This window comes from Musca domestica, unplaced genomic scaffold, assembly GCF_030504385.1.
Source record: "Musca domestica strain aabys unplaced genomic scaffold, Musca_domestica.polishedcontigs.V.1.1 8, whole genome shotgun sequence".
Classification (NCBI taxonomy): Eukaryota; Metazoa; Arthropoda; class Insecta; order Diptera; family Muscidae; genus Musca; species Musca domestica.
In genome coordinates this window covers 13745437-13769660 of record NW_026712409.1, presented here as the reverse complement: position 1 = coordinate 13769660, position 24224 = coordinate 13745437, and the positions used below count along the sequence as shown (strand labels likewise).

General features: G+C 37.0%; 3 protein-coding genes across 4 annotated transcripts; 1 reads left to right on the top strand and 2 right to left on the bottom strand.

Annotated features, from left to right (window-relative positions):
- The first annotated feature begins 836 nt into the window (after nt 1-836).
- LOC101901764 (arylalkylamine N-acetyltransferase-like 2) lies at nt 837-7676 on the top strand. 2 transcript variants are annotated; one of them, XR_002194908.2, is made up of 2 exons: nt 837-1839; nt 7418-7676. XR_002194908.2 is itself a non-coding variant. In XM_005186882.4 (1 exon), exon 1 carries the CDS (start codon nt 946-948, stop codon nt 1636-1638), a length of 693 nt encoding a protein of 230 aa, XP_005186939.1. In that variant the 5' UTR covers nt 837-945; the 3' UTR covers nt 1639-1881. The 2 variants fall into 2 exon arrangements, 1 of the variants encoding a protein (XP_005186939.1); XM_005186882.4 differs by lacking the exon at nt 7418-7676 and having other exon boundaries at nt 837-1881.
- On the bottom strand, nt 4183-4891 carry LOC101901594 (uncharacterized). Its single transcript, XM_005186881.2, has one exon. It carries the CDS (start codon nt 4885-4887, stop codon nt 4198-4200), a length of 690 nt encoding a protein of 229 aa, XP_005186938.1. The 5' UTR covers nt 4888-4891; the 3' UTR covers nt 4183-4197.
- A 2500-nt stretch (nt 7677-10176) lies between the features above and the next one.
- On the bottom strand, nt 10177-20531 carry LOC101900974 (lipopolysaccharide-induced tumor necrosis factor-alpha factor homolog). Its single transcript, XM_005186877.4, has 3 exons — nt 19969-20531; nt 13785-13932; nt 10177-10966 (listed from the first exon to the last, which is right to left on the bottom strand). Exons 1-3 carry the CDS (start codon nt 20315-20317, stop codon nt 10846-10848), a joined length of 618 nt encoding a protein of 205 aa, XP_005186934.1. The 5' UTR covers nt 20318-20531; the 3' UTR covers nt 10177-10845.
- Nucleotides 20532-24224: the final 3693 nt, after the last annotated feature.

Below are 24224 nucleotides of genomic sequence, written 5' to 3'. Positions count from 1 at the left end.
GTTGGAGTGTTATTAAGTGGCAACTCTGTTCGTCATTGGTTCTGAGCGAATGACAAGTGGTGAGTTTTCGGAAAATAGGGATGCCAGTGTACTTTTTTATTTAAGGTATTTAAAAAAAGGGAAAATCTCCTTTTTGTTGTGAAGAGTTCTTATTACAAATGATGATGACATATAACAGATAAAAATGCGATTTTCATAGAAATGGTTCAGGAAATATTTTAGAATGGTCCATTTGACATTAAAAATCTGCCATAGGTCATTTAGGTACTCAAGATTCTGATATGGATAAAATAATTTAATGACATTCTATGGATCTCCTCCATCTCCTATTCAGGATCTACAATGCGTATATGAACTTCCAAAATGTGTTATGTACAGATACCTCTTTATTGGTCTTATATGTATAATGGTCCTTCTATGGATCTTCTGTAGACAAAAAATATTTTGAAGAGAGAAGCTTATCTATAGATAGAACACCATTTATATCGAGAGTGCAGTTTACGAGCATTCTTTAGATTAGATACTAAGTATGTAACCCCCCAATGTTAAATCTCTGAGAGGATTGTAAACATTCTCAAACGTTGTAAACATTGAGTATTAGAGAGCGTAAAGTCACATTAGGTTGGTTCGAATACAGATTAAGTGAGAAACGTTTAAATAATCCTCTCTCTTGGGGAAGTAAACGGTGAGCACAAACTGAGTTACTTGATACCCGGTCAGCTATAAATAATCAAATTTAAATGTAAATTCCAGCGCAAATTCTCCACCCCAATATTCAAAAATTCTTGAGTATTTGAATTTTCATTTCCAATTAGCTATTCTGTTCCAGCAAATAATCCAGTATTAGTTCGTATTCTCCTAAAGAAAGTGCCAGCGGGAATAGTGCAATCGATTCGCCCAGACAGTGCAATCAATTCAAACGCATCAATAAAAACAACAAAAACGATGTGCGATCAATCAAATCGAAATGGCAACAAGAATAACAACAAATCCTCAAACGCTGATATACAAATGAAAATTATAGCAACCGAAGACTGCGACAAAGTTATAAAATTCCTTTGGGAAAACTTTTTCCCCTATGCCCCTTTGGCTGGCAGTGAACCAAAATGGATACCCTCGCGAGAAGATGAAATGGTGCTGCGGGAAGGCATCACAAAACATAATTGCAGCATCGTGGCAATGAAGGAAGACCAAATAATCGGTGTGTCCATTGCTCTACCCAAAAATCGCTCCGCGGCAGATGAGTACTTTGAGGCAGCTAAAAAGGCGGGCAAAAACAAGCATGGTTACATAATGCAGCTATTAGGAGAGATAATGTGTAAAACGGACATATTCAATCGTTATGGGGTTGAGGAGACACTATATGTGTATTTGGTATCGGTGGCGCCCAATCAGCGAGGCAGGAATATTGCATACCTGATGATGAGGGAGCTAATGAGGGTGGGGAAAGAGAAGAAATTCGAAGTCTTGTCGATAGATTGCAGCAGCTATTATTGTGCTCAGGTGTGTGAACGTTTGGGCATGGAATGCCTGAGTACAGTGCCGTTTTCCGATTACTTGGATGAGAAGGGTGAAGTGATATTTAGGCCATCGCCACCACATGTTGCCATGGAAACCTATGCACAGCGATTGCAGTGAGATATTTGGAGTGGGAGAGAAACGAGGGAGAGAGGGGGGGGGGGGGGGAGATAGAGGGGAGATCCACACAATAACACATCCACAAAGATTAACTATTTTCGATAACCCATTCTCCACTACCTTCCTTCCCCATGAATTGTTGACTCGGCATCAAAGCGGATCATGTAAATCTTTTAAGATTTGTTTTCCTGTTAAAAAAAGGTGATCTGAAAAATATTTGAAAATAAAATCTACAAAATAAAATGTTTGAAATTCTTTTTCTACAAGGAGAAAAAAGTCTCCTAGACGGAGAAAAAAGTCTCCTAGACGGAGAAAACTCCAGATCTTCTAGGGGGAGAAGATCTGTGAAAGGTCCCATACGTAGAGAGTACCTATGAGAGATCTTCTAGACAGAGGAGACCTTTGTAAGGTCTTCTGGACAGAGAAGGTCTTTGAATTGTCTTCTAGGCGAAGAAACCCTCCAAAAGGCCTTATAGACGAAGAACACCTCTAAAAAGTCTTCTGGGCGGAGAAGACCTTCTAGGCGAAGAAGACCTCTAGGATGGTCTCCTTGTCGGAAAAGACCTCGAGGAGTTAGAAGAAGAAGAAGTTCTTCAAGGCTGATCTTCTAGGTGGTGAAGTCTTCCAGAAGGTCATCTAGGTGGAAAAGACCTCGACATGGTCTTCGAGATAAACAAGACCTTTAGGAAGTCTTCTAGACGACGAAAACCTGTTGGATTTCTTTAAGACGAAGAAGACCTGTTGAAGGTCTTCTGTTGCAGGTCTTCTAGACGAAGAAGACTTCTGGGATGTCTTCATGACAAAGAAGACCTTCAAAAAGGTCTTCTAGGCGGAGAAGACCACTAGGAGGTCTTCTAGGCGAAGAAGACCACTAGAAGACCTTCTTCTAGGTGAAGAAGACCACAAGGAGGTCTTCTAGGCGAAGAAGACCACTAGGAGGTCTTCTAGGCGAAGAAGACCACTAGGAGGTCTTCTAGGCGAAGAAGACCACTAGGAGGTCTTCTAGGCGAAGAAGACCACTAGGAGGTCTTCTAGGTGAAGAAGACCACTAGGAGGTCTTCTAGGTGAAGAAGACCACTAGGAGGTCTTCTAGGTGAAGAAGACCACTAGGAGGTCTTCTAGGTGAAGAAGACCACTAGGAGGTCTTCTAGGTGAAAAAGACCACTAGGAGGTCTTCTAGGTGAAGAAGACCACTAGGAGGTCTTCTAGGTGAAGAAGACCACTAGGAGGTCTTCAAGGTGAAGAAGACCACTAGGAGGTCTTCTAGGTGAAGAAGACGACTAAGAGGTCTTCTAGGCGAAGAAAACCTGTAGAAGGTCTTCTAGACGAATAAGACCTCCTGGAGGTCTTAATTCGCCTAGAAGACCTCCTGGAGGTCTTAATTCGCCTAGAAGACCTCCTGGAGGTCTTAATTCGCCTAGAAGACCTCCTGGAGGTCTTAATTCGCCTAGAAGACCTCCTGAAGGTCTTATTTCGCCTAGAAGACCTCCTGGAGGTCTTATTTCGCCTAGAAGACCTCCTGGAGGTCTTATTTCGCCCAGAAGACCTCCTGGAGGTCTTATTTCGCCTAGAAGTCCTCCTGGAGGTCTTATTTCGCCCAGAAGTCCTCCTGGAGGTCTTATTTCGCCTAGAAGTCCTCCTGGAGGTCTTATTTCGCCTAGAAGACCTCCTAGAGGTCTTATTTCGCCTAGAAGATCTCCTGGAGGTCTTATTTCGCCTAGAAGACCTCCTGGAAGTCTTATTCGCCTAGAAGACCTCCTGAAGACCTCTAGGAAGTATTTTAGACGGAGTTTACCTCTAGGAAATATACTTTACGGAGAACTCCAGGAGGTCTAGGCTACCTCTAGGAGGTCTTCCAGAAGTTATTCTAGCCGGAGATGACCTCTAGGAGGTCTTCTAGATGTAAAGACTTCCAGAAAGTTTTCTACACCGAGGAGACCTCTAAAAGTTTTCTACACCGAGCAGACCTCTAAAAGGTCTACTAGACGGAGAAGACCTCTAGAGGGCCTCTAGACCTATATAACAATTAATAAGGATTAATTTAAATATTCGCTTTTCTCCACCAAAGCCTTTATTTTTTATTTCAACTCCTAGAAGACCTCCTAGAGGTCTTATTTCGCCTAGAAGACCTCCTGGAGGTCTTATTTCGCCTAGAAGACCTCCTGGAAGTCTTATTCGCCTAGAAGACCTCCTGAAGACCTCTAGGAAGTATTTTAGACGGAGTTTACCTCTAGGAAATATACTTTACGGAGAACTCCAGGAGGTCTAGGCTACCTCTAGGAGGTCTTCCAGAAGTTATTCTAGCCGGAGATGACCTCTAGGAGGTCTTCTAGATGTAAAGACTTCCAGAAAGTTTTCTACACCGAGGAGACCTCTAAAAGTTTTCTACACCGAGCAGACCTCTAAAAGGTCTACTAGACGGAGAAGACCTCTAGAGGGCCTCTAGACCTATATAACAATTAATAAGGATTAATTTAAATATTCGCTTTTCTCCACCAAAGCCTTTATTTTTTATTTCAACCCCTAGAAAATAATTTGACATCTCAATTTAGATATTTTTCACCCCTGGAAAGCTTTAAACGGCCATGGCAATTGTAAGGCATATGTGGTGACACCCTGATGCGGTTCGGGAACAATGAAATGTGGTTTGCCATTGGCATCCACAAAATCCTTGTATTTCAACGAAACCAATTTCTCCATCTTCGGCACGTTGCTGCAGATACGATCCGAATAGTGACTGGTACAATCTGCCGTGTAGACCCTAAAACCCAAAGTGGTGGCCAAACTTACCGATTCATCGAGTAAACGTTTAGCCAGGTTCTGGCCACGCCATTTGGGATCAACCGATACCATATAAGTGAAAAATACTTCATCGACATTATAACGCCTGCAAATATCAGCCTTTTGATGTTGCAGAGCCAACATTCTCAGATAGTGGCCATATTTGGTGTTGCCTTCTTGTTCGGATGCTTGCAAGAGATCTTTTACATAAAAACGATTCTTTGGCATTGATAGTAGGCCGCCAAGAATTTCTTCATCGCCACCTTCTTCGGTATTTCGATAGCACAGGACACTGGTTCCTTGATTTACACACTCGGCTATATCCTCTTGATCCTTTTGACCGGGAATAAGTTTGGGGTTTGAACTAAAAACCGGTTCATCTCTATAGAAGTTCTTAATATAGAATTGTTGTATTTTCGCCAGATCGCTAGGTTTAATGATGCGAAATTTTAAAGCGTTTAGTGCCATAACTGAGTGGCCGTGTTGTAGTCTCCAGACAGTTTGTTGTCAAACTAAGCTGTCGCATGTCAAGCCTACTCATTTGTATAGGAGTAACTGGGGCATAAGTTTAACGATGCAGTTTTTAATGGTAACATGGCTTGTTCTGGTTATATGTTTGACCTTTTTGTTATCGCATTTTGAACCTGGCTTGCAAAACCATGTAAACGAAATAAATGTGTGTAATTTCAGGGTAGAAATAGATACGCCTTTCCCTGATATTTTTTATACCCTTCAGAGGGAGGGTATGGAGGGTATATTAATTTCGTCATTCCGTTTGTAACTCCTCGAAATAATCATGTTAGACTCAACAAAGTATATATATTCTTCATCAGCGTAAAATTCTAAGACGATTTAGCCATATCCATCTGTCTGTCTGTCCGTCTGTCTGTCCGTCTGTCTGTCTGTCTGTCCGTCTGTCTGTCTGTCTGTCTGTCTGTCCGTCTGTCTGTTTTAATCACGCAATCTTTCGAACGAATTGAGATAGAAGGCTAAAATTTTGCACACATGTATATTTTGTCAGTAGGCAGGTTAAGTTCGCAAATGGACCATTCAGGTCCACGTTATTCGGTATTTTGATGATTTTAGCGACATTATTCACCGGAATTGTTTCAAATTTGGCATTTGAAGTTCGTAATGGATACTACAGCCTAAGGCAGAAAACTATCTGTGCAGGTCCACGTCTTCGTATTACCCCCATATAACGGTACCTCCCGATATTCGGTATTTTGATGATTTTAGCGACATAATTCACCGGAATTGTTTCAAATTTGGCATTTGAAGTTCCAAATGGATGCTATAGCCTAAGACGGAAAATTGTCTTTGCAGGTTCACGTCTCCGTACAGCTCCCTCCTCCCGATATTAGGTATTTTGGTGATTTTAGCGACATTATTCGTCGGAATTGTTTCAAATTTGGTATTTGAACTTCCAAATGGATGCTATAGCCTAAGACGGAAAATTGTCTTTGCAGGTTCACGTCTTCGTATTGGCCCCATATAACAGTACCTCCCGATATTCGGTATTTTGATGATTTTAGCGACGTTATTCACCGGAATTGTTTAAAATTTGGTATTTGAAGTTCGTAATGGATGCTATAGCATATGACAGAAAATTGTCTGTGCAGGTCCACGTCTCCGTATAGCCCACATATAACGGTACCTCCCGATATTCGGTATTTTGATGATTTTAGCGTCATTATTCAACGGAATTGTTTTAAATTACGTATTTAGAGTTCGTAATGGGAACTACAGTCTGGGACAGAAAAATGTCTATTCTGGTCCAGGTCTTCGTATAGGCCCCATATATCAGTACCTCCCTATATTCGGTATTTTGACGATTTTAGGTACAATACCCACCGAAATTGTTTGAGATGTCGTATTTGAAGTTCGTAATGGATGCTACAGCCTATGACAGAAAATTGTCTATGCTGATCCAGGTCTTCGCACAGCTCTGATATAACGGTACTTCTCTATATACGGTATTTTGATGATTTTGGCGACGTTATTCACCGGATTTTGTTCAAATTTGGTATTTGAACTTCCAAATGGATGCTATAGCCTATGACAGAAAATTGTATGTGCAGGTCCACGTCTCCGTACAGCCCCCATATAACGGTACCTCCCGATATTCGGTATTTTGATGATTTTAGCGACATTATTCACCGGAATTGTTGCAAATTACGCATTTAGAGTTCGTAGTGGGAACTACAGTCTGTGACGGAAAATTGTCTGTGCAGGACCAGGTCTTCGTATTAGCCCCAAATATATCAGTACCTCCCTATATTCGGTATTTTGACGAGTTTGGGTACAATACCCACTGAAATTGTTTGAGATGTCGTATTTGAAGTTAGTAATGGATGCTACAGGGTATGACAGAAAATTGTCTATGCAGGTCCAGGTCTTCGCACGGCTCCGATATAACGCTACCTCCCTATATACGGTGTTTTGATGATTTTATTTATTTTTTTTATTTTATTTCAAGTTTCGAATTTGAATTTGGTAATGACTTATGCCAAACAATGCCTATGTAGGTAGAGCTTTGAAATTTGGTGGGGAACTTTGGATTACCTCCAAAAATATTGGTACAGCAAATCTGTCATATTGGCTCATTTTTTGGTATATATGAACCCCATGTCAGGAAAACCCCTGTTTCAAGCATTTTTTTTAAGTTTCGACAGTGTTCTCCATATAATTTCACCAAATTATGTTATTTTTAGTACGCTATTTACGCTATAATTGTATAGAAGTTTTGCCTTCTAGTTAAAGATGACCCTCCATTGTCTCTTTTCTCACTTCTACTCCATCTGTGAAGACCTTGTATTGGGAGCACATTGAACTTCCGGAAATTTACAACACAATATTGAAAATATTTATTTTCTTTTAATTTATGTTATTTCTTATATTTGGCACATCTACGGCTTACGGCTGACACTTGTTAACCCGAAAACATAATCGATTTAATGTAATCAAAAGAAACGTTTTTTTTTTTGGATTTTTACAGGTTACCATATTTGGACCAAGTGACAAAAAAAAAAAATATGAAAACCATAAAATCTTCATTAAATTGTGAATACCAGTTGAAAGAACCCACGCAATCGCGAGCAGTATTAAGAGGCATAGAGCAAGCAGCACGTCAGCAGCCATGCAGGCAGTAATTAAGGCCAAGACAAACGCCACCATAAAATAACAAAAAAAAAAAAAAAACGATTTAATAACAAACGGATTGTTGATGCCGATTTTTGGTGTAAATATTGAAGAGATTTAACAGTTTTCTATTGATTTGATGAAATTGAAGATTTTTGTTCTTTGAAAATATGAAATAAAAAATTATTTCTCTACAAAAATATATTTTAAAATTGGATTATGAGGTAAAATTGAAAATATAAATATAAAGTTAGGATATTCTACAGACGAAAATGTCAAAATTTATTACGTCTTCAAAAATTATTACTCGTCTAAATGATCATGGTCGTTAAATAGAGTACTTTTTGATTGCGCCACGATGGCGCCCAATATATACACCTACCAGCAAGAACAGCTGATCAATGTGGCAGTCGTCAAAAATGTTGTTTCTATATTAATTTTTTATTTGTATTTAATTTTTTTTCTTGTACCTCCCTCACAAACAGAAGATTTGCATCAGGGTTTTCCGGGCCTTTTGATTTTTATGAAAAAAAAAAAAAAAAAATAACTTCTTTGGTTGTTTTGGAATAAACATTTTAATAAAAAAACCAGTAAAGAAAGTCCTAAAGTCGGGCGGGGCCGACTTTATGATATCCTACAGCACTTTGCTAATTTTGTAGAGCTCCACATAACAATTAAAAGTTTTTACAGGAGAATTCATTCATACACGCTATGATTATAATTATAATTTAAAATTCAAAGGACTAAACATGACGAAGCATTTGTATCTTTTAAATTCGGACTTGTATTGACCATTTGGTGCAAAATTAATTTTATATCAGATAAAGATATATATGGGAGCTATATCCAAATCTGAACCAATTTGGCAAAGATATTTCTGAGCTGTATTTGATATATTTCCCTGAATATCGTTGTTACGTAGTGCATATTACGGCTGTGGGTAACAAATACAACAAATCGGATGATCAATATATATGGGAGATATAGCTATATCTGAACCGATCTTCACCAAATTTGGCATACTACCTTCTAGACTCAATTCGGTCGTATGTGCCAAATTCCATCCCATTTGGGCAAATATTAAACGTTTGGTGCACAATAGAAAGTAAATCGGACGAAGTTATATATGGGAGTTATATCCAAATCTGAACCGATCTCGATAAAATTTAGCAAAGGTATTTCTGAGCTGCATTTGACATATTTCCCCAAATATTGTTGTTAAAGAGTGCATATTACGGCTGCGGAGGACAAATATAACAAATCGGATGAACAATATATATGTGGGAGCTATAGCTATATATGAACCGATTTCGATCAAATTTGGCATACTTATTTTCAGGGCTAATTTGGTTGTATGTGCAAAATTCCATACTATTCGGGATGATATTACACGTTTGGTGCACAATAAAAGGTAAATCGGACGAAGATATATATGGAAGCTATATCTAAATTTTGGCCGATTATCTTCAATTTCAATAGGGCTCGCCCTTGGGCCAAACAAATGTTGTTTGGAAAATTTCATCTCAATCGGATAATAAATGCGACCTGCATTTTGTTCACAAGATGGGCAATATCGGTCAGCTTGTTGGAATGTCCAAGGTGTGCGGCCAAAATGTTTGCGTGCCCAAGGCTTTAATAAACCCTCCAGAGTATTTTCGCAATAATATTCGGCATTTTTTCTGATGCCACGGTCGATTAATAGGAGCGGAGAGCGACCATCGGCTGTTATGGCGGCCCACACCATCAACGTGGCCGGCTTAAGGCTGGAGTTCTGGTGGCCAACCGAGGGTGCACATTTTCAGCTGACCTCTTTGGTTAGTAAACACGAGCGGATCATTTTTTTTTGTTTACAAACTGCCGGACAACGTATATTTTCTCATCGGAGAAAACCAAACCAAATTCGGCAGTTCACAACTTTCGGTCAAGCGAAGCAATTCTTTAGCTCTTTTGAGTCTATTTTCTGTGTCTGTTGCGGTGTAAGTTCTTGCACTTTTTGGAATTTCAATGTCTCTACCCCGAGCTCATTTTCGCAATATTTGCCGAATGGAACATTGCGATATGTTCAGCTCACGAGCCATTTTTCGGCCACTGCGTCTGCGTGTTTCGATCAAGTCGCTTCTTTACTTTTCGAACCATTTCTGCTGATGTTGCTGTTTTCTTCCGCCCGTCTTCCTTGGCGTCGGGCTACTCTACCACGGTAACGAGCGATGGTACGAGACACAAAAGATTTATTCACATTTAAATGCTGGAGTACTCCAACGATTGCCACTTGTGGTTCTCCAGCCAAACATAAAGAAATCACACTATCACGCTTGAATTCCATCACGAATAATTTTTTTTCTGATAAATTGTCACAGAAATGCTTTTGTGCGCTTGTAAACAATATAATGAGCTGTCACTGGAATAATTTTAACAGCAGTCGAACGAGTGGCTTAGAAATGCCAGCAGTCTGAAGTTGGTTGCACCGTGGTGGCGCCCAATTAATAGATATTACAGCAGATCAACGTGCCAGCTGTTAAAAATGTTTTTTTTTTTACATTTTCATAAAATAATAATTGACACCATGAAGTAGGCCTACGCAGGTTTTTTTGTTTTTAATAAAAAAAATAAAATAACTTCTTTGAAATTTTTTTCTGATAAAGAAAAATTTATATTTCTTTTTCGTAATAAATATTTTTAAAAATAAACAACAACAAATATTTATAATTGTGTTATCTTATTAAACTAAATACATAATAACAGAGATAATAGTCATAAGTAGACAAATAAACATGTTTTTTTTATGATTTTTATGAGAGATAGCCAGCAACATGAGATGGGGCTTTTTTTTCGCTCGAATATCGAAAAAAATAATTTAAAAAGGAAAATAATTTAAATTTAAATATGAATTTTAAGGTAAATTAATTTTTATCCCAAAGTCTTATATACAATATTTTTTCTCTTTTTTCATAAAACCAATTATTTGTCTTAACCTGGTCCACCCGTATTTATATAAGCAAACCATATCATAAAAAAACCGGCAGCAAACTACAATAAACAGATTCTTTGAATCACAGTTGAGAAACTGAAAAAAAAAACGTAATTATCTAAAACAATAAAGCAAACATTAAGTTGTTCACAAAAAAGAAGAAATGAAAAAGAAAGCGAAAAACAGATGATAACAAAACAAAAATGTTCGCCATAATAATGACTACAAATATGGTATAGAGTTATGCGTTGCCTAACTTAAACCTAAGACTGATGGTATAGATATTAAATTATTTAAATTCATCTCTTGTTTTTAAATCAAAGCAGATTGTTTCGGGGATTATAGGCACCAAGGAAGGTATTACACTTGGGACAATAGTGATTACCCGTGCGACAGCTATTCATGCAATAGGGCACCACACAGGCACAGCAGCACCATCTATATGTCAGTAAAACAAAGAAAAAAATATGAAAATGTTAAAATCGGGATATTTAGATAAAAATTTAGATAAAAAAATAAATAAATATTTTCACTGGTTTTTCGACCTTTTGGATAGTTAATAAAAACAATTATTTGAGCTTGACCTCAAGCTCAAATAATTGTTTTTATTAAAAAATAAATAATGCCATCGATTGTGATTATAATCAATTGATTTATTGGAATAAATTTTTATTGGAGCTATATCTCAAGACTTATATTTTAAATTAATTTTTAGCCTGCGTCAAAAAAAAAAAAAAAACGGTCTTGTTTTTCCATTACGTTCCATATTCTGCAAGAATCTACTAAGTTTGCATTTTTTTCAATATCATAAAGAGACAAGTAAAAAAGCAGCTAAGTTCGGACGGGCCGACCTCTTAATACCCTCCACCATTTGCAAGGAACTTGAAAATTAAAAAAGAAAAAATCCGAAAAATACCGCTTAGGTGAAAACCGTAATATGGGGGCTATAAGAAGACGTGAGCGTGCATATGTAATTATCAGAGGCTTTAGTACCCATTAAGATCTCCACATACGAAATTTCAAATAACTCCCTAAAATGATCAAAATATCGAATATAGGGAGGTACCGTTGTATGGAGGCTATACGAAGACCTGGACATGCATTTACAATTTTTTGTCATAGACTGTCGTTCCCATTACGAAATTCAAAATAATTCTGGTAAAAAATGTCGCTAAAGTTATGAAAATAGCGAATATCGGCAGGTACTGTTATATGGGGCCTATACGAAGACCTGGACCTGCATAGACAGTTTTCTGTCACAGGCTGTAGTACCTACTAGGAACTTCAAATACGAATTTTTCAAACAATTTCGGTGAATATTGTCGCTAATATCATCAAAATACCGAATAAAAGGGAGGTACTGATATATGGATCCTATACGAAGATCTGGACCTGCATAGACAATTTTCTGTCATAGACTGTAGTATCCATTACGAACCAAATTTGAAACAATTTCGGTGAATAATATCATTAAAATTGTCAAAATACAGAAGATTGGGAGGTTCCGTTATATGGAGGCTATACGAAGACGTGGGTCTGCATACGAAATTTTTTGTCATATACTGTAGCACCAATTAAGATCTTCCAATACGAAATTTGAAACGATTCCGGTGAATAATGTAGCTGAAATCATGAAAATACCGAATATTGGGAGTTACCGTTATATGGGGCCTATACAAAGACCTGTTTTTTTTGGCATGGACTGTAGTACCCATTAGGAATTCTAAATACGAAATTTGAATCAACTCCGGTTAATAATGTCGCTAAAATCATCAAAATACCGAATATCGCAACCGTTCCCTTATATGGGGGCTATACAAAGACGTGGACCTGCAAAGGCAATTTTCTGTCATAGGCTGTAGTATCCATTACGAACTTCAAATACGAAATTTGAAACAATTCCAAACAAAATTTGAAATAATATAGCTAAAATCATCAAAATACCGAATATCGGGCTCTATACAAAGAGGTAGACCTGTATACGATATTTTTTGCCATAGGTTTTAGTACCTATTAAGATCTTCCAATACGAAATTTGAAACGATTCCGGTGAATAATGTTGGTGAAATCATTAAGATACGGAATATTGGGAGGTACCGTTATATGGAGGCTATACGAAGACGTGGACCTACCTACGATTTTTTTGTCATAGGCTCTAAATACGAAATTTGTAACAACTCCGGCGAATAAATCAACTCCGGCGAATAATATCATCAAAATATCGAATATCGGGTGGTACCGTTATATGGGGGTCATGCGATATTGTTGACCTATATAGACATTTTTCTTCCAGGGAGTAAAGTGCCTAAAAACAAGTTCTGGTATTGATTTTTAGACAAAAAATGGCTAAAATTATGAAAATACCGAAAATCGGTGGGTACCATTATATGGGGGATAGTCGATATCGTGAACCTGGACCTATATAGATAATTTTCTTCCAAGGAATAAAGTGCTCGGAGGGAATCCCTTGTGTGGATTTTTAGACAATTCCAATGACAAATATGGCTAAAATCATGAAAATACTGAATATAGGTAGGTACCGTTATATGGGGGATAGCCGATATCGTGGACCTGTATAGAAAATCTAGGGGAAAAAGTATTCACTAAGAACTTCTGGTGTTGAATTTCAGAAAATGCAATTTAAAAATTTGGCTACAGCCATCAATATACCGAATATCAGGGGTATCGTTATGTCGGGGCTATTCAATATCGTGGACTGATATAGCCCATTTTCGAACTTAACCTACCTGCAGATAAAAGACTAATCTCCATACTATGTATGGTGGAAGGTATAAAATAGACAAATGTCGAAGGTTGTCAAGTAAAAAATACCCAGCGTACCAAACTGTCTGAGTTCGGTCAGATGAAACTTCTGATTTCAGATGCGCATTCAATCCGGCTTCTGACCAAATGTTATATGGAGTGGTTGAAGGGTTGTCGGAAAGGAGTTCGGATGAAAGTCTGAACTTTTAGCCAACTTTCGAACCTAAGTCGGGCTAAACTCGCACGGATATTCATAGGGAAATTATCCGATCCGATTACGGATTGAACTCGGAAGTAACACTGTGTGAATTTCTAATGTTTTACCGATGTTTTAAGTGTTTTCTGTCGAATTTGGAAGAAAGGTACATTTATAACAACTGGTTAGCTAATTGCTTATCTTGAATCCATGCCATCTAGTTTTGAAATTTTTACTAGTTTTTCGTTCCTTAAAATAAAGGTTTATAATAACCACAATCGACTTCGCCATACTTACCCTACTAAACACAAAATGAAGGCACACAAATGTGTCTTAGAGTTTGGAGTATAAGCCATTCGCGAAACTTTCGAAGCTCCACATGCGGGGCATGTCACCTTCGATGGATTTGGACCCAGCTGGGCTGATAGCGGTATTGTTGATTGACCTGAAAAAAGCATAAATGAAAATGTATTTATAAAAAAGTTATTTATTTCATAATCAGAGACTTTAGGTATACCAAGAAGAGAAAATAGATTCTGCTCATCTTTGAGCGTATTTTATTCCCACTCGGAAACGAGTAACATATTCTCGTTTTTATTCGAGTGGTATAAAAAATCGAGTACAGTAAATTTCTTTCTTTACTCCCAAAAAAAAAAAAAAAAAAAACTCCCATTCAAGTTTCAGAGAGTTTCACTCAATTTTTGTATTCGAGGGAGAATATCGTAGCTCTAGTTCAAATGGGGTAAATAAAAGTACTCATTAAGTTGTAATAAAAACAAATAATAGCATACTCCACTGGAACATCTTCTAATGATATTCAGGCCAAGGTCATATTATTATAAAAAAAATGAACTTGGGCGTCCTAGAATGCCAACAGAGATTTTATTTTCCTCAAAAGATTAATACGGTTTCAAAGTATTGAAAGACTTTCTATTTTTTGTTTCTTTTGAAAGGAGAGAGACCCGTTGTGAGAATAATTATTATTACGAGAGGGATACAGCGAACTGGTCAAGAGTTTTTTGCAAGTTTTACTATTTTTATACCCTCCACAATATGGAGGGTATATTAACTTTGTCATTCCGTTTGTAACTCCTCGAAATACTCATGTCATACCCAACAAAGTATATATGTATATTCTTGATCAGATATATTATTCTAAGTCGATTTAGCTATTTCCGTCTGTCTGTCTGTCTGTCTGTCTTTTATAATCACTCTATCTTTCGAACGAATTGAGATAGAAGACTAAAATTTTGCTCACATGTTTTTTTCCAGTAGGCAGGTTAAGTTCGTAAATGGGCCATGTAGGTCCACGTCTTCGTATAGCCCCCATATAACGGTATTTTGATGATTTTAGCGACATTATTCACCGGAATATTACAGCCTAAGACTGATAATTTACTATGCAGGTCCACGTCTTCGTATAGCCTCCATATAACGGTACCTCCCAATATTCGGTACTTTGATGATTTTATCGTCATTGTTAACCGGAATTGTTTCAAATTATGTATTTAGAATTCGTAATGGGATCTACAGTCTGTGACAGAAAATTGTCTATGCAGGTCCAGGTCCCATATATCAGTACCTCCCTATATTCGGTATTTTGATGAGTTTAGGTACAATATCCACCGAAATTGTTTAAGATGTCGTATTTGAACTTCGTAATGGATGCTACAGCCTATGACAGAAAATTGTCTATGCTGGCCGAGGTCTTCGCACAGCTCCGATGTAACGGTACATCCCTATATACGATATTTTAATGATTTTAGCTACATTATTCATCGTTTATTTCAAGTTTTCGAATTTGAATATGGTAATGGCTTATGACAAACAATGCCTATGTAGGTCCACGTCGGACCCGATTCGATATTTTTAAAATTTAAACAGAAGGATTTAAGGATTTTATTTTTTTTGAAAATTTCCAAATTTGTTCCAAATGGTGGAGGGTATTCAAAGTTAGGCACGGCTGAACTTACTGCTTTTTAACTTCTTATTTAAAAGTATATCTATACGTAACGGGTTACATGATATGAAATTCTTCATAGGACTTCCATGTTTTTCTAACTTTATAGGATGATAGGACACATCCGAATGTTGCTCTGCGGTATTTTGGCCCATTCCCGGCGAAGCGCTTGCTTGAGGTGTTCGACACTTTGGTATTTTTTAGTGCCAACCTTGCTTTCCAGGTACAATAGCCCAACGGATTGGTATGCGGAGATTTTGGGGGCCTTTGTGCGCTGGAAATGAAGCGGTTATATAATGAGCTGTCACTGGAATAAATTTAACAGCTGTCGGGCGAATGACTTAGAAATGACAGCAGTCTGAAGTTGGTTACAGTTTTTTCATCTCACCCTGTAGGCGAATTGCGCAGCTATGGATTTGTGACCTGTATAAAAACTAATAATCATCATAGGGACATCAGAAATCTCGCTGATATCTTCAAGGAGTTATGGTATTCATGAGGGTCTGTGGCTTCGCTAAGAATATGAGGTTTCTGCAAGGTCTCTGTGAGTTTTTAAATGACCTGTGTGTGGTAAAGAGAACAGTGTTTTCTCTACAAACTATTGATATCTTGTGGTCTATGTAAGGATCTTACTCTAAAGAGCATTTTTCTAGAGCAAGGCTGCTGTTACATTTTTAAGAAAATATAAATATCTATTGACCCTATTAAGTTCCTGTAAAGACCTTTGTATTTTGGTATCTATGAGAAATTTATGGTCTCTATTAAAAAACTATGTTCTCCATAAAAGGCAGCCGCATCCACAAAGCATGTACCTTTGTAAATATTACAATTCTATAATAAGTTTTCGATTAGTACCGCATGGCTTTTTTCATATCCCTGCGGTTTATAGAGACAAACTACTATACCCTAATGGCAGTCAGGGCTTTGATCTACATAAATAACTTTTGAATTCTACAAAGGGCGGAGATTTATATACAGCCTATAAGGCTCTATAAGGGCCTTTGGAGACCCTTGCTATGCTTAAATATGCATCGAGATTCTTGTATTTCATATTTCGAAAATGGAACACCTGGGGTCAACGATTTAGATGAAAATATTTGAGGTTGAGGCTCCTGAAGGCTAACGCTGCAATTGTATCGTCTACAATAACATATCATAGATCATGTCTGAAGTTTTCGGTGTGGTCTTTCAGATTTCTTTTGTAATTTTAATTTTTAATTGATTGTTTGTTCACAGTTTTAAAGATCAGAAAACATGTTTAATCATGTTTATATCGCCAGTATTTTTTTCGAGGTTATTATTTATTATTACCATTCCAATCATTAATATAAATACAATTTTCAGTCACATCCAAGCCTTTCGACGTATATACTTTGAAATGAGTTTTTTCCCTTCTCTCGAGAGACTCCGCAAACGAGAATCTGCACACGTAATTATAAGCTGGAAAATTGGAACACCCCCTCTTTTCCTTCCATTCCCCACCTCTCCTCGACTACATCACAAATTGAAAATTATTTCAACAGATCAGCGTTTCACTTAACACGGTATCGGTAGTTGGTTTTTCATTTTTATTTTTGCGGTTGCTTTGCTTAGCTACTTCGGCTTAGATGTTACAACGAAAGGCAAAAAAAACAGCGTTCATTCAAGCGTAACTTTTGACCGCAAAATGCAATGAAAAATATTATTTTTTTACTTTTATTTTATTTTAAATTATTATTCTCTTCCAGAGCTGTGGAGTAAAATTTACAATGTCTGGTTATGCGGAAATCACTCCCACCATGGGAGGCCATGGAATCAGGGTAGTAATAATGTTTCACTTTCTTGACGAGCTATTAAAATAGTTTGCGAATAATAATAACGGAAAATCAATGGAAAGTAAAAGTGAAAACACAAAGACTTGAAATACGCAATAATAGAAGATGGAGTCTTGGCAAAATTCAGAAAATGAATGTGAACTGGATGAAAAAAATGCAAACATCTTATCAATATTCAAATTCGATGACTCAGTCAAAACATTTAGAATATACATCATTGGAAAATGTGTATTAAGATGTCGTCAGAAATTAGAAAAAAACTTACCTCAGTGACCCGAGGGATTTTTTTTTCTATAGAAAAAACTTGCCTCAGTGGCCTGAGAAAATTTGTTCTATAGAAAAAACTCGCTTCAGTGGCCTGAGGAATTTTTTTCTATAGAAAAAACCTGCCTCAGTGGCCTGAGGAATTTTTTTCTATAGAAAAAACTTACCTCAGTGGCCTGAGGAATTTTTTTCTATAGAAAAAACTTACCTCAGTGGCCTGAGGAATTTTTTTCTATAGAAAAAACTTACCTCAGTGGCCTGAGGAATTTTTTTCTATAGAAAAAACTTACCTCAGTGGCCTGAGGAATTTTTTTCTATAGAAAAAACTTACCTCAGTGGCCTGAGGAATTTTTTTCTATAGAAAAAACTTACCTCAGTGGCCTGAGGATTTTTTTTTCTATAGAAAAAACTTACCTCAGTGGCCTGAGGAATTTTTTTCTATAGAAAAAACTTACCTCAGTGGTCTGAGGAATTTTTTTTCTATAGAAAAAACTTACCTCAGTGGCCTGAGGAATTTTTTTTTCTATAGAAAAAACTTACCTCAGTGGCCTGAGGAATTTTTTTCTATAGAAAAAACTTACCTCAGTGGCCTGAGGAATTTTTTTCTATAGAAAAAACTTACCTCAGTGGCCTGAGGAATTTTTTTCTATAGAAAAAACTTACCTCAGTGGCCTGAGGAATTTTTTTCTATAGAAAAAACTTACCTCAGTGGCCTGAGGAATTTTTTTCTATGGAAAAAACTTGCCTCAGTGGCCTAAGGAATTTTTTTCTATGGAAAAAACTTGCCTCAGTGGCCTGAGGAATTTTTTTCTATGGAAAAAACTTGCCTCAGTGGCCTGAGGAATTTTTTTCTATGGAAAAAACTTGCCTCAGTTGCCTGAGGAATTTTTTTCTATAGAAAAAACTTACCTCAGTGTCCTGAGGAATTTTTTTCTATAGAAAAAACTTACCTCAGTGGCCTGAGGATTTTTTTTTTTCTATAGAAAAAACTTACCTCAGTGGCCTGAGGAATTTTTTTTCTATAGAAAAAACTTACCTCAGTGGCCTGAGGAATTTCTTTCTATAGAAAAAACTTACCTCAGTGGCCTGGGGAATTTTTTTCTATAGAAAAAACTTACCTCAGTGGCCTGAGGAATTTTTTTCTATAGAAAAAACTTACCTCAGTGGCCTGAGGAATTTTTTTCTATAGAAAAAACTTACCTCAGTGGCCTGAGGAATTTTTTTCTATAGAAAAAACTTACCTCAGTGGCCTGAGGAATTTTTTTCTATAGAAAAAACTTACCTCAGTGGCCTGAGGAATTTTTTTCTATAGATAAAACTTACCTCAGTGGCCTGAGGAATTTTTTTCTATAGAAAAAACTTACCTCAGTGGCCTGAGGAATTTTTTTCTATAGAAAAAACTTACCTCAGTGACCCGAGGATTTTTTTTTTATAGAAAAACATACCCCAGTGACCCGAGGATTTTTTTTTCTATAGAAAAACATACCCCAGTGACTCGAGGAATTTTTTCTATAGAAAAAACTTACCCCAGTGACTCGAGGAATTTTTTTCTATAGAAAAAACTTACACCAGTGACTCGAGGAATTTTTTCTATAGAAAAAACTTACCTCAGTGGCCTGAGGAATTTTTTTCTATAGAAAAAACTTACCTCAGTGGCCTGAGGAATTTTTTTCTATAGAAAAAACTTACCTCAGTGGCCTGAGGAATTTTTTTCTATAGAAAAAACTTACCTCAGTGGCCTGAGGAATTTTTTTCTATAGAAAAAACTTACCTCAGTGGCCTGAGGATTTTTTTTCTATAGAAAAAACTTACCTCAGTGGCCTGAGGAATTTTTTTTGTATAGAAAAAACTTGCCTCAGTGACCCTAGGAATTTTTTACTATAGAAAAAACTTGCCTCAGTGGCCCTAGGAATTTTTTCTATAGAAAAAACTTACCTTAGGCCACGGAGGAATTTTTTTCTACTTGCCTCAGATGCCTGGAATTTTTTTCTATAGAAAAAACTTTCCTCATTGGCCTGAGGAATTTTTTTCTATAGAAAAAACTTTCCTCATTGGCCTGAGGAATTTTTTTCTATAGAAAAAACTTTCCTCATTGGCCTGAGGAATTTTTTTCTATAGAGAAAACTTACCTCGGTGGCCTGAGGAATTTTTTCTGTAGAAAAAACTTGCCTGACACCTGAGAAATTTTTTTTCTACATTAAAAAGTTGCCTCGTGGATCTTGGCAACATTGTACACCTGTGCAAACCCCAAATTGCATAACTTTAGTTTTGAGCCAAAATAAAAACACGTCGAAAACCGTTAACAATTATCAAACATTAAAATTTTCCTAATGTTGTCTAGGCCAGGTCGTAATTGTCGTCGTCGTTGTTATTGTTGCTCTTCGTGGTCGGTTGCTTGGTTGGATGGTGTCGTAACACACACAGCAAAGTTTGTTGCACTTACCTGCTGCAGCAGCAGCGTTCGTGGTGCTGGGAGCAGAATCGTATGGCTGCTGGTGGGGAGTGGCGGTTGGCACAGTGGGCTGATTTGTTATTACTTGAGTTGGCGGATAGATGATTTGTTCCCCTGCCGCATGACTTGACATTGCTGGAGCTGTGGGATTTCCATAGGGAGCCTGTGGCGAAGACCAACCAATATTCTGTTGGGAAGTTTGAGGTTGGTGCTCACCAACCGCAACATCGTAGGATGGAGGAGCCTCAATGGGCAAACCAATGGCTGCAGCAGCCGAGGTGCGTTGATCTGTTGGCATTGAGTTTGGATCGGGATAAAGCATGGCGTGTTTTTGATCCATGGTCAGCAGGAAATTTTCAGAACCGGATTGATTTTTATTTTCAAAACGAGAATTCGTTGTATCGGATTAAATTGCCAAAACTTATTTTTTTGTCTGATTTTTCTTTTACTTCAAGCATCGCACAATCACTTTTGGTTTAAAAACGAAAAAAAAATACAACACGCGATCTACGTTACGATCACCTAAAACGCTTGAAAACAACTAAAGAAGCAAAGTTCGAAATTGAGTTTTCAATGCAGGTTTTTTCGGTTGCGTTTCCCCCTTGACTGTTTTGTTGTTGTAATTTACGTTTGTTTGTTAAATTCTCTGCTTGGCTTGCTCGCTTTGCTAATTGTGTTTTGTGACGTCATAAGGCAGACAAGCAACCAACCAGTCAAATAGAGATCGCTTGGAACATCTCTATTGTGGAGAAGAGAGCAGAGTTCAGACAATTAGTAACAAACTGATAAGAGTCTGCTTGCCTGGTAGATTAGACCTAGTCAATTCGGGATCTGTATCTACCTCGGATCTTTTTTGGGGATCGTCTAATTACCTTGTTATCTATGGGTTTGTATCTATGAGTAATGTTGGCAAATGAAACCTTTTGGTCCAAAACAGATAATGTTAGATACTGGAAGGGAATTTGTGAGATTTTGTTCGCAGATAAGATACAGTGGCAGTTTATGGAGATAAGTAAAGAAAAGGGAAATAAAGCAACTTTTTCTATAAAAGAGAAAAAACTTGCCTCAGTCGCCGGAGGATTTTTTCTAAAGAAAAACTTGCCTCTGTAGCCTGAGAAATTGTTTCTATAGAACAAACTTACCTCTGTGGCCTGATGAATTTTTTTATTTATTGGAAAAACTTGCTAAGGAAAAAATTTGCTTCAGGGAGCTGAGGAATTTTTTTCTATGGAAAAAACTTACCTCAGTGTCCTGAGGAATTTTTTTCTATGGCAAAAACTTGCCTCAGTGTCCTGAGGAATTTTTTTCTATGGAAAAAACTTGCCTCAGTGTCCTGAGGAATTTTTTTCTATGGATAGAACTTGCCTCAGTGTCCTGAGGAATTTTTTTCTATGGAAAAAACTTGCCTCAGTGTCCTGAGGAATTTTTTTCTATGGAAGAAACTTGCCTCAGTGTCCTGAGGAATTTTTTTCTATGGAAAAAACTTGCCTCAGTGTCCTGAGGAATTTTTTTCTATGGAAAAAACTTGCCTCAGTGTCCTGAGGAATTTTTTTCTATGGAAAAAACTTACCTCAGTGTCCTGAGGAATTTTTTTCTATGGAAAAAACTTGCCTCAGTGTCCTGAGGAATTTTTTTCTATGGAAAAAACTTTCCTCAGTGTCCTGAGGAATTTTTTTCTATGGAAAAAACATGCCTCAGTGTCCTGAGGAATTTTTTTCTATGGAAAAAACTTGCCTCAGAGTCCTGAGGAATTTTTTTCTATGGAAAAAACTTGCCTCAGTGTCCTGAGGAATTTTTTTCTATGGAAAAAACTTGCCTCAGTGTCCTGAGGAATTTTTTTCTATGGAAAAAACTTACCTCAGTGTCCTGGGGAATTTTTTTCTATGGAAAAAACTTACCTCAGTGTCCTGAGGAATTTTTTTCTATGGAAAAAACTTACCTCAGTGTCCTGAGGAATTTTTTTCTATGGAAAAAACTTACCTCAGTGTCCTGAGGAATTTTTTTCTATGGAAAAAAGTTACCTCAGTTTCCTGAGGAATTTTTTTCTATGGAAAAAACTTACCTCAGTGTCCTGAGGATTTTTTTTCTATGGAAAAAACTTACCTCAGTGTCCTGAGGAATTTTTTTCTATGGAAAAAACTTACCTCAGTGCCCTGAGGAATTTTTTTCTATGGAAAAAACTTACCTCAGTGTCCTGAGGAATTTTTTTCTATGGAAAAAACTTTCCTCAGTGTCCTGACGAATTTTTTTCTATGGAAAAAACTTACCTCAGTGTCCTGAGGATTTTTTCTCTATGGAAAAAACTTACCTCAGTGTCCTGAGGAATTTTTCTTTATGGAAAAAACTTACCTCAGTGTCCTGACGAATTTTTTTCTATGGAAAAAACTTACCTCAGTGTCCTGAGGAATTTTTCTATGGAAAAAACTTACCTCAGTGTCCTGATGAATTTTTTTCTATGGAAAAAACTTACCTCAGTGTCCTGAGGAATTTTTTTTCTATGGAAAAAACTTACCTCAGTGTCCTGAGGAATTTTTTCTATGGAAAAAACTTACCTCAGTGTCCTGAGGAATTTTTTTCTATGGAAAAAACTTACCTCAGTGTCCTGAGGAATTTTTTTCTATGGAAAAAACTTACCTCAGTGTCCTGAGGAATTTTTTTCTATGGAAAAAACTTACCTCAGTGTCCTGAGGAATTTTTTTCTATGGAAAAAACTTACCTCAGTGTCCTGAGGAATTTTTTTCTATGGAAAAAACTTACCTCAGTGTCCTGAGGAATTTTTTTCTATGGAAAAAACTTACCTCAGTGTCCTGAGGAATTTTTTTCTATGGAAAAAACTTACCTCAGTGTCCTGAGGAATTTTTATCTATGGAAAAAACTTACCTCAGTGTCCTGAGGAATTTTTTTCTATGGAAAAAACTTACCTCAGTGTCCTGAGGAATTTTTTCTATGGAAAAAACTTACCTCAGTGTCCTGAGGAATTTTTTTCTATGGAAAAAACTTACCTCAGTGTCCTGAGGAATTTTTTCTATGGAAAAAACTTACCTCAGTGTCCTGAGGAATTTTTTTCTATGGAAAAAACTTACCTCAGTGTCCTGAGGAATTTTTTTCTATGGAAAAAACTTACCTCAGTGTCCTGAGGAATTTTTTTCTATGGAAAAAACTTACCTCAGTGTCCTGAGGAATTTTTTTCTATGGAAAAAACTTACCTCAGTGTCCTGAGGAATTTTTTTCTATGGAAAAAACTTACCTCAGTGTCCTGAGGAATTTTTTTCTATGGAAAAAACTTACCTCAGTGTCCTGAGGAATTTTTTCTATGGAAAAAACTTACCTCAGTGTCCTGAGGAATTTTTTTCTATGGAAAAAACTTACCTCAGTGTCCTGAGGAATTTTTTTCTATGGAAAAAACTTACCTCAGTGTCCTGAGGAATTTTTTTCTATGGAAAAAACTTGCCTCAGTGTCCTGAGGAATTTTTTTCTATGGAAAAAACTTGCCTCAGTGTCCTGAAGAATTTTTTTCTATGGAAAAAACTTGCCTCAGTGTCCTGAAGAATTTTTTTCTATGGAAAAAACTTGCCTCAATGTCCTGAAGAATTTTTTCTATGGAAAAAACTTGCCTCAGTGTCCTGAGGAATTTTTTTTCTATGGAAAAAACTTGCCTCAGTGTCCTGGGGAATTTTTTTCTATGGAAAAAACTTACCTCAGGGGCATGAGGAATCTTTTCTATGGAAAAAACTAGCAAGTTTTTTCTATAGAAAAAAATTCCTCAGGACACTGAGGCAAGTTTTTTCTATAGAAAAAAATTCCTCAGGACACTGAGGTAAGTTTTTTCTATAGAAAAAAGTTTTTTCTATAGACAAAAAATTCCTCAGGTCCCTGAGGCAAGTTTTTTCTATAGACAAAAAATTCCTCAGGTCCCTGAGGCAAGTTTTCTCTATAGACAAAAAATTCCTCAGGTCCCTGAAGCAAGTTTTTTCTATAGAAAAAATTCCTCAGGTCCCTAAGGCAAGTTGTTTCTATAGACAAAAAATTCCTCAGGTCCCTGAGGCAAGTTTTTTCTATAGAAACAAAAATCCCCAGGTCACTGAGGCAAGTTTTTTCTACAGAAAAAAATTCCTCAGGTCACTGAGGTAAGTTTTTTCGAAAGGAAAAAATTCCTCAGATCACTGAGGTAAGTTTTTTCTAAAGGAAAAAATTCCTCAGATCGCTGAGGCAAGTTTTTTTTATAGAAAAAAATTCCTCAGGTCACT

Excerpts from the sequence above, each read along its gene's own strand:
- LOC101901764 (XM_005186882.4), top strand. The coding sequence starts at position 946 with ATGTGCGATCAATCAAATCGAAATGGCAACAAGAATAACAACAAATCC.
- LOC101901594 (XM_005186881.2), bottom strand. The coding sequence starts at position 4,887 with ATGGCACTAAACGCTTTAAAATTTCGCATCATTAAACCTAGCGATCTG.
- LOC101900974 (XM_005186877.4), bottom strand. The coding sequence starts at position 20,317 with ATGGATCAAAAACACGCCATGCTTTATCCCGATCCAAACTCAATGCCA. Across the intron at positions 13,933-19,968 it reads GAACGCTGCTGCTGCAGCAG|GTCAATCAACAATACCGCTA; the intron begins GTAAGTGCAACA and ends TGCTTTTTTCAG. Across the intron at positions 10,967-13,784 it reads TTCATTTTGTGTTTAGTAGG|ATGGTGCTGCTGTGCCTGTG; the intron begins GTAAGTATGGCG and ends ACTGACATATAG.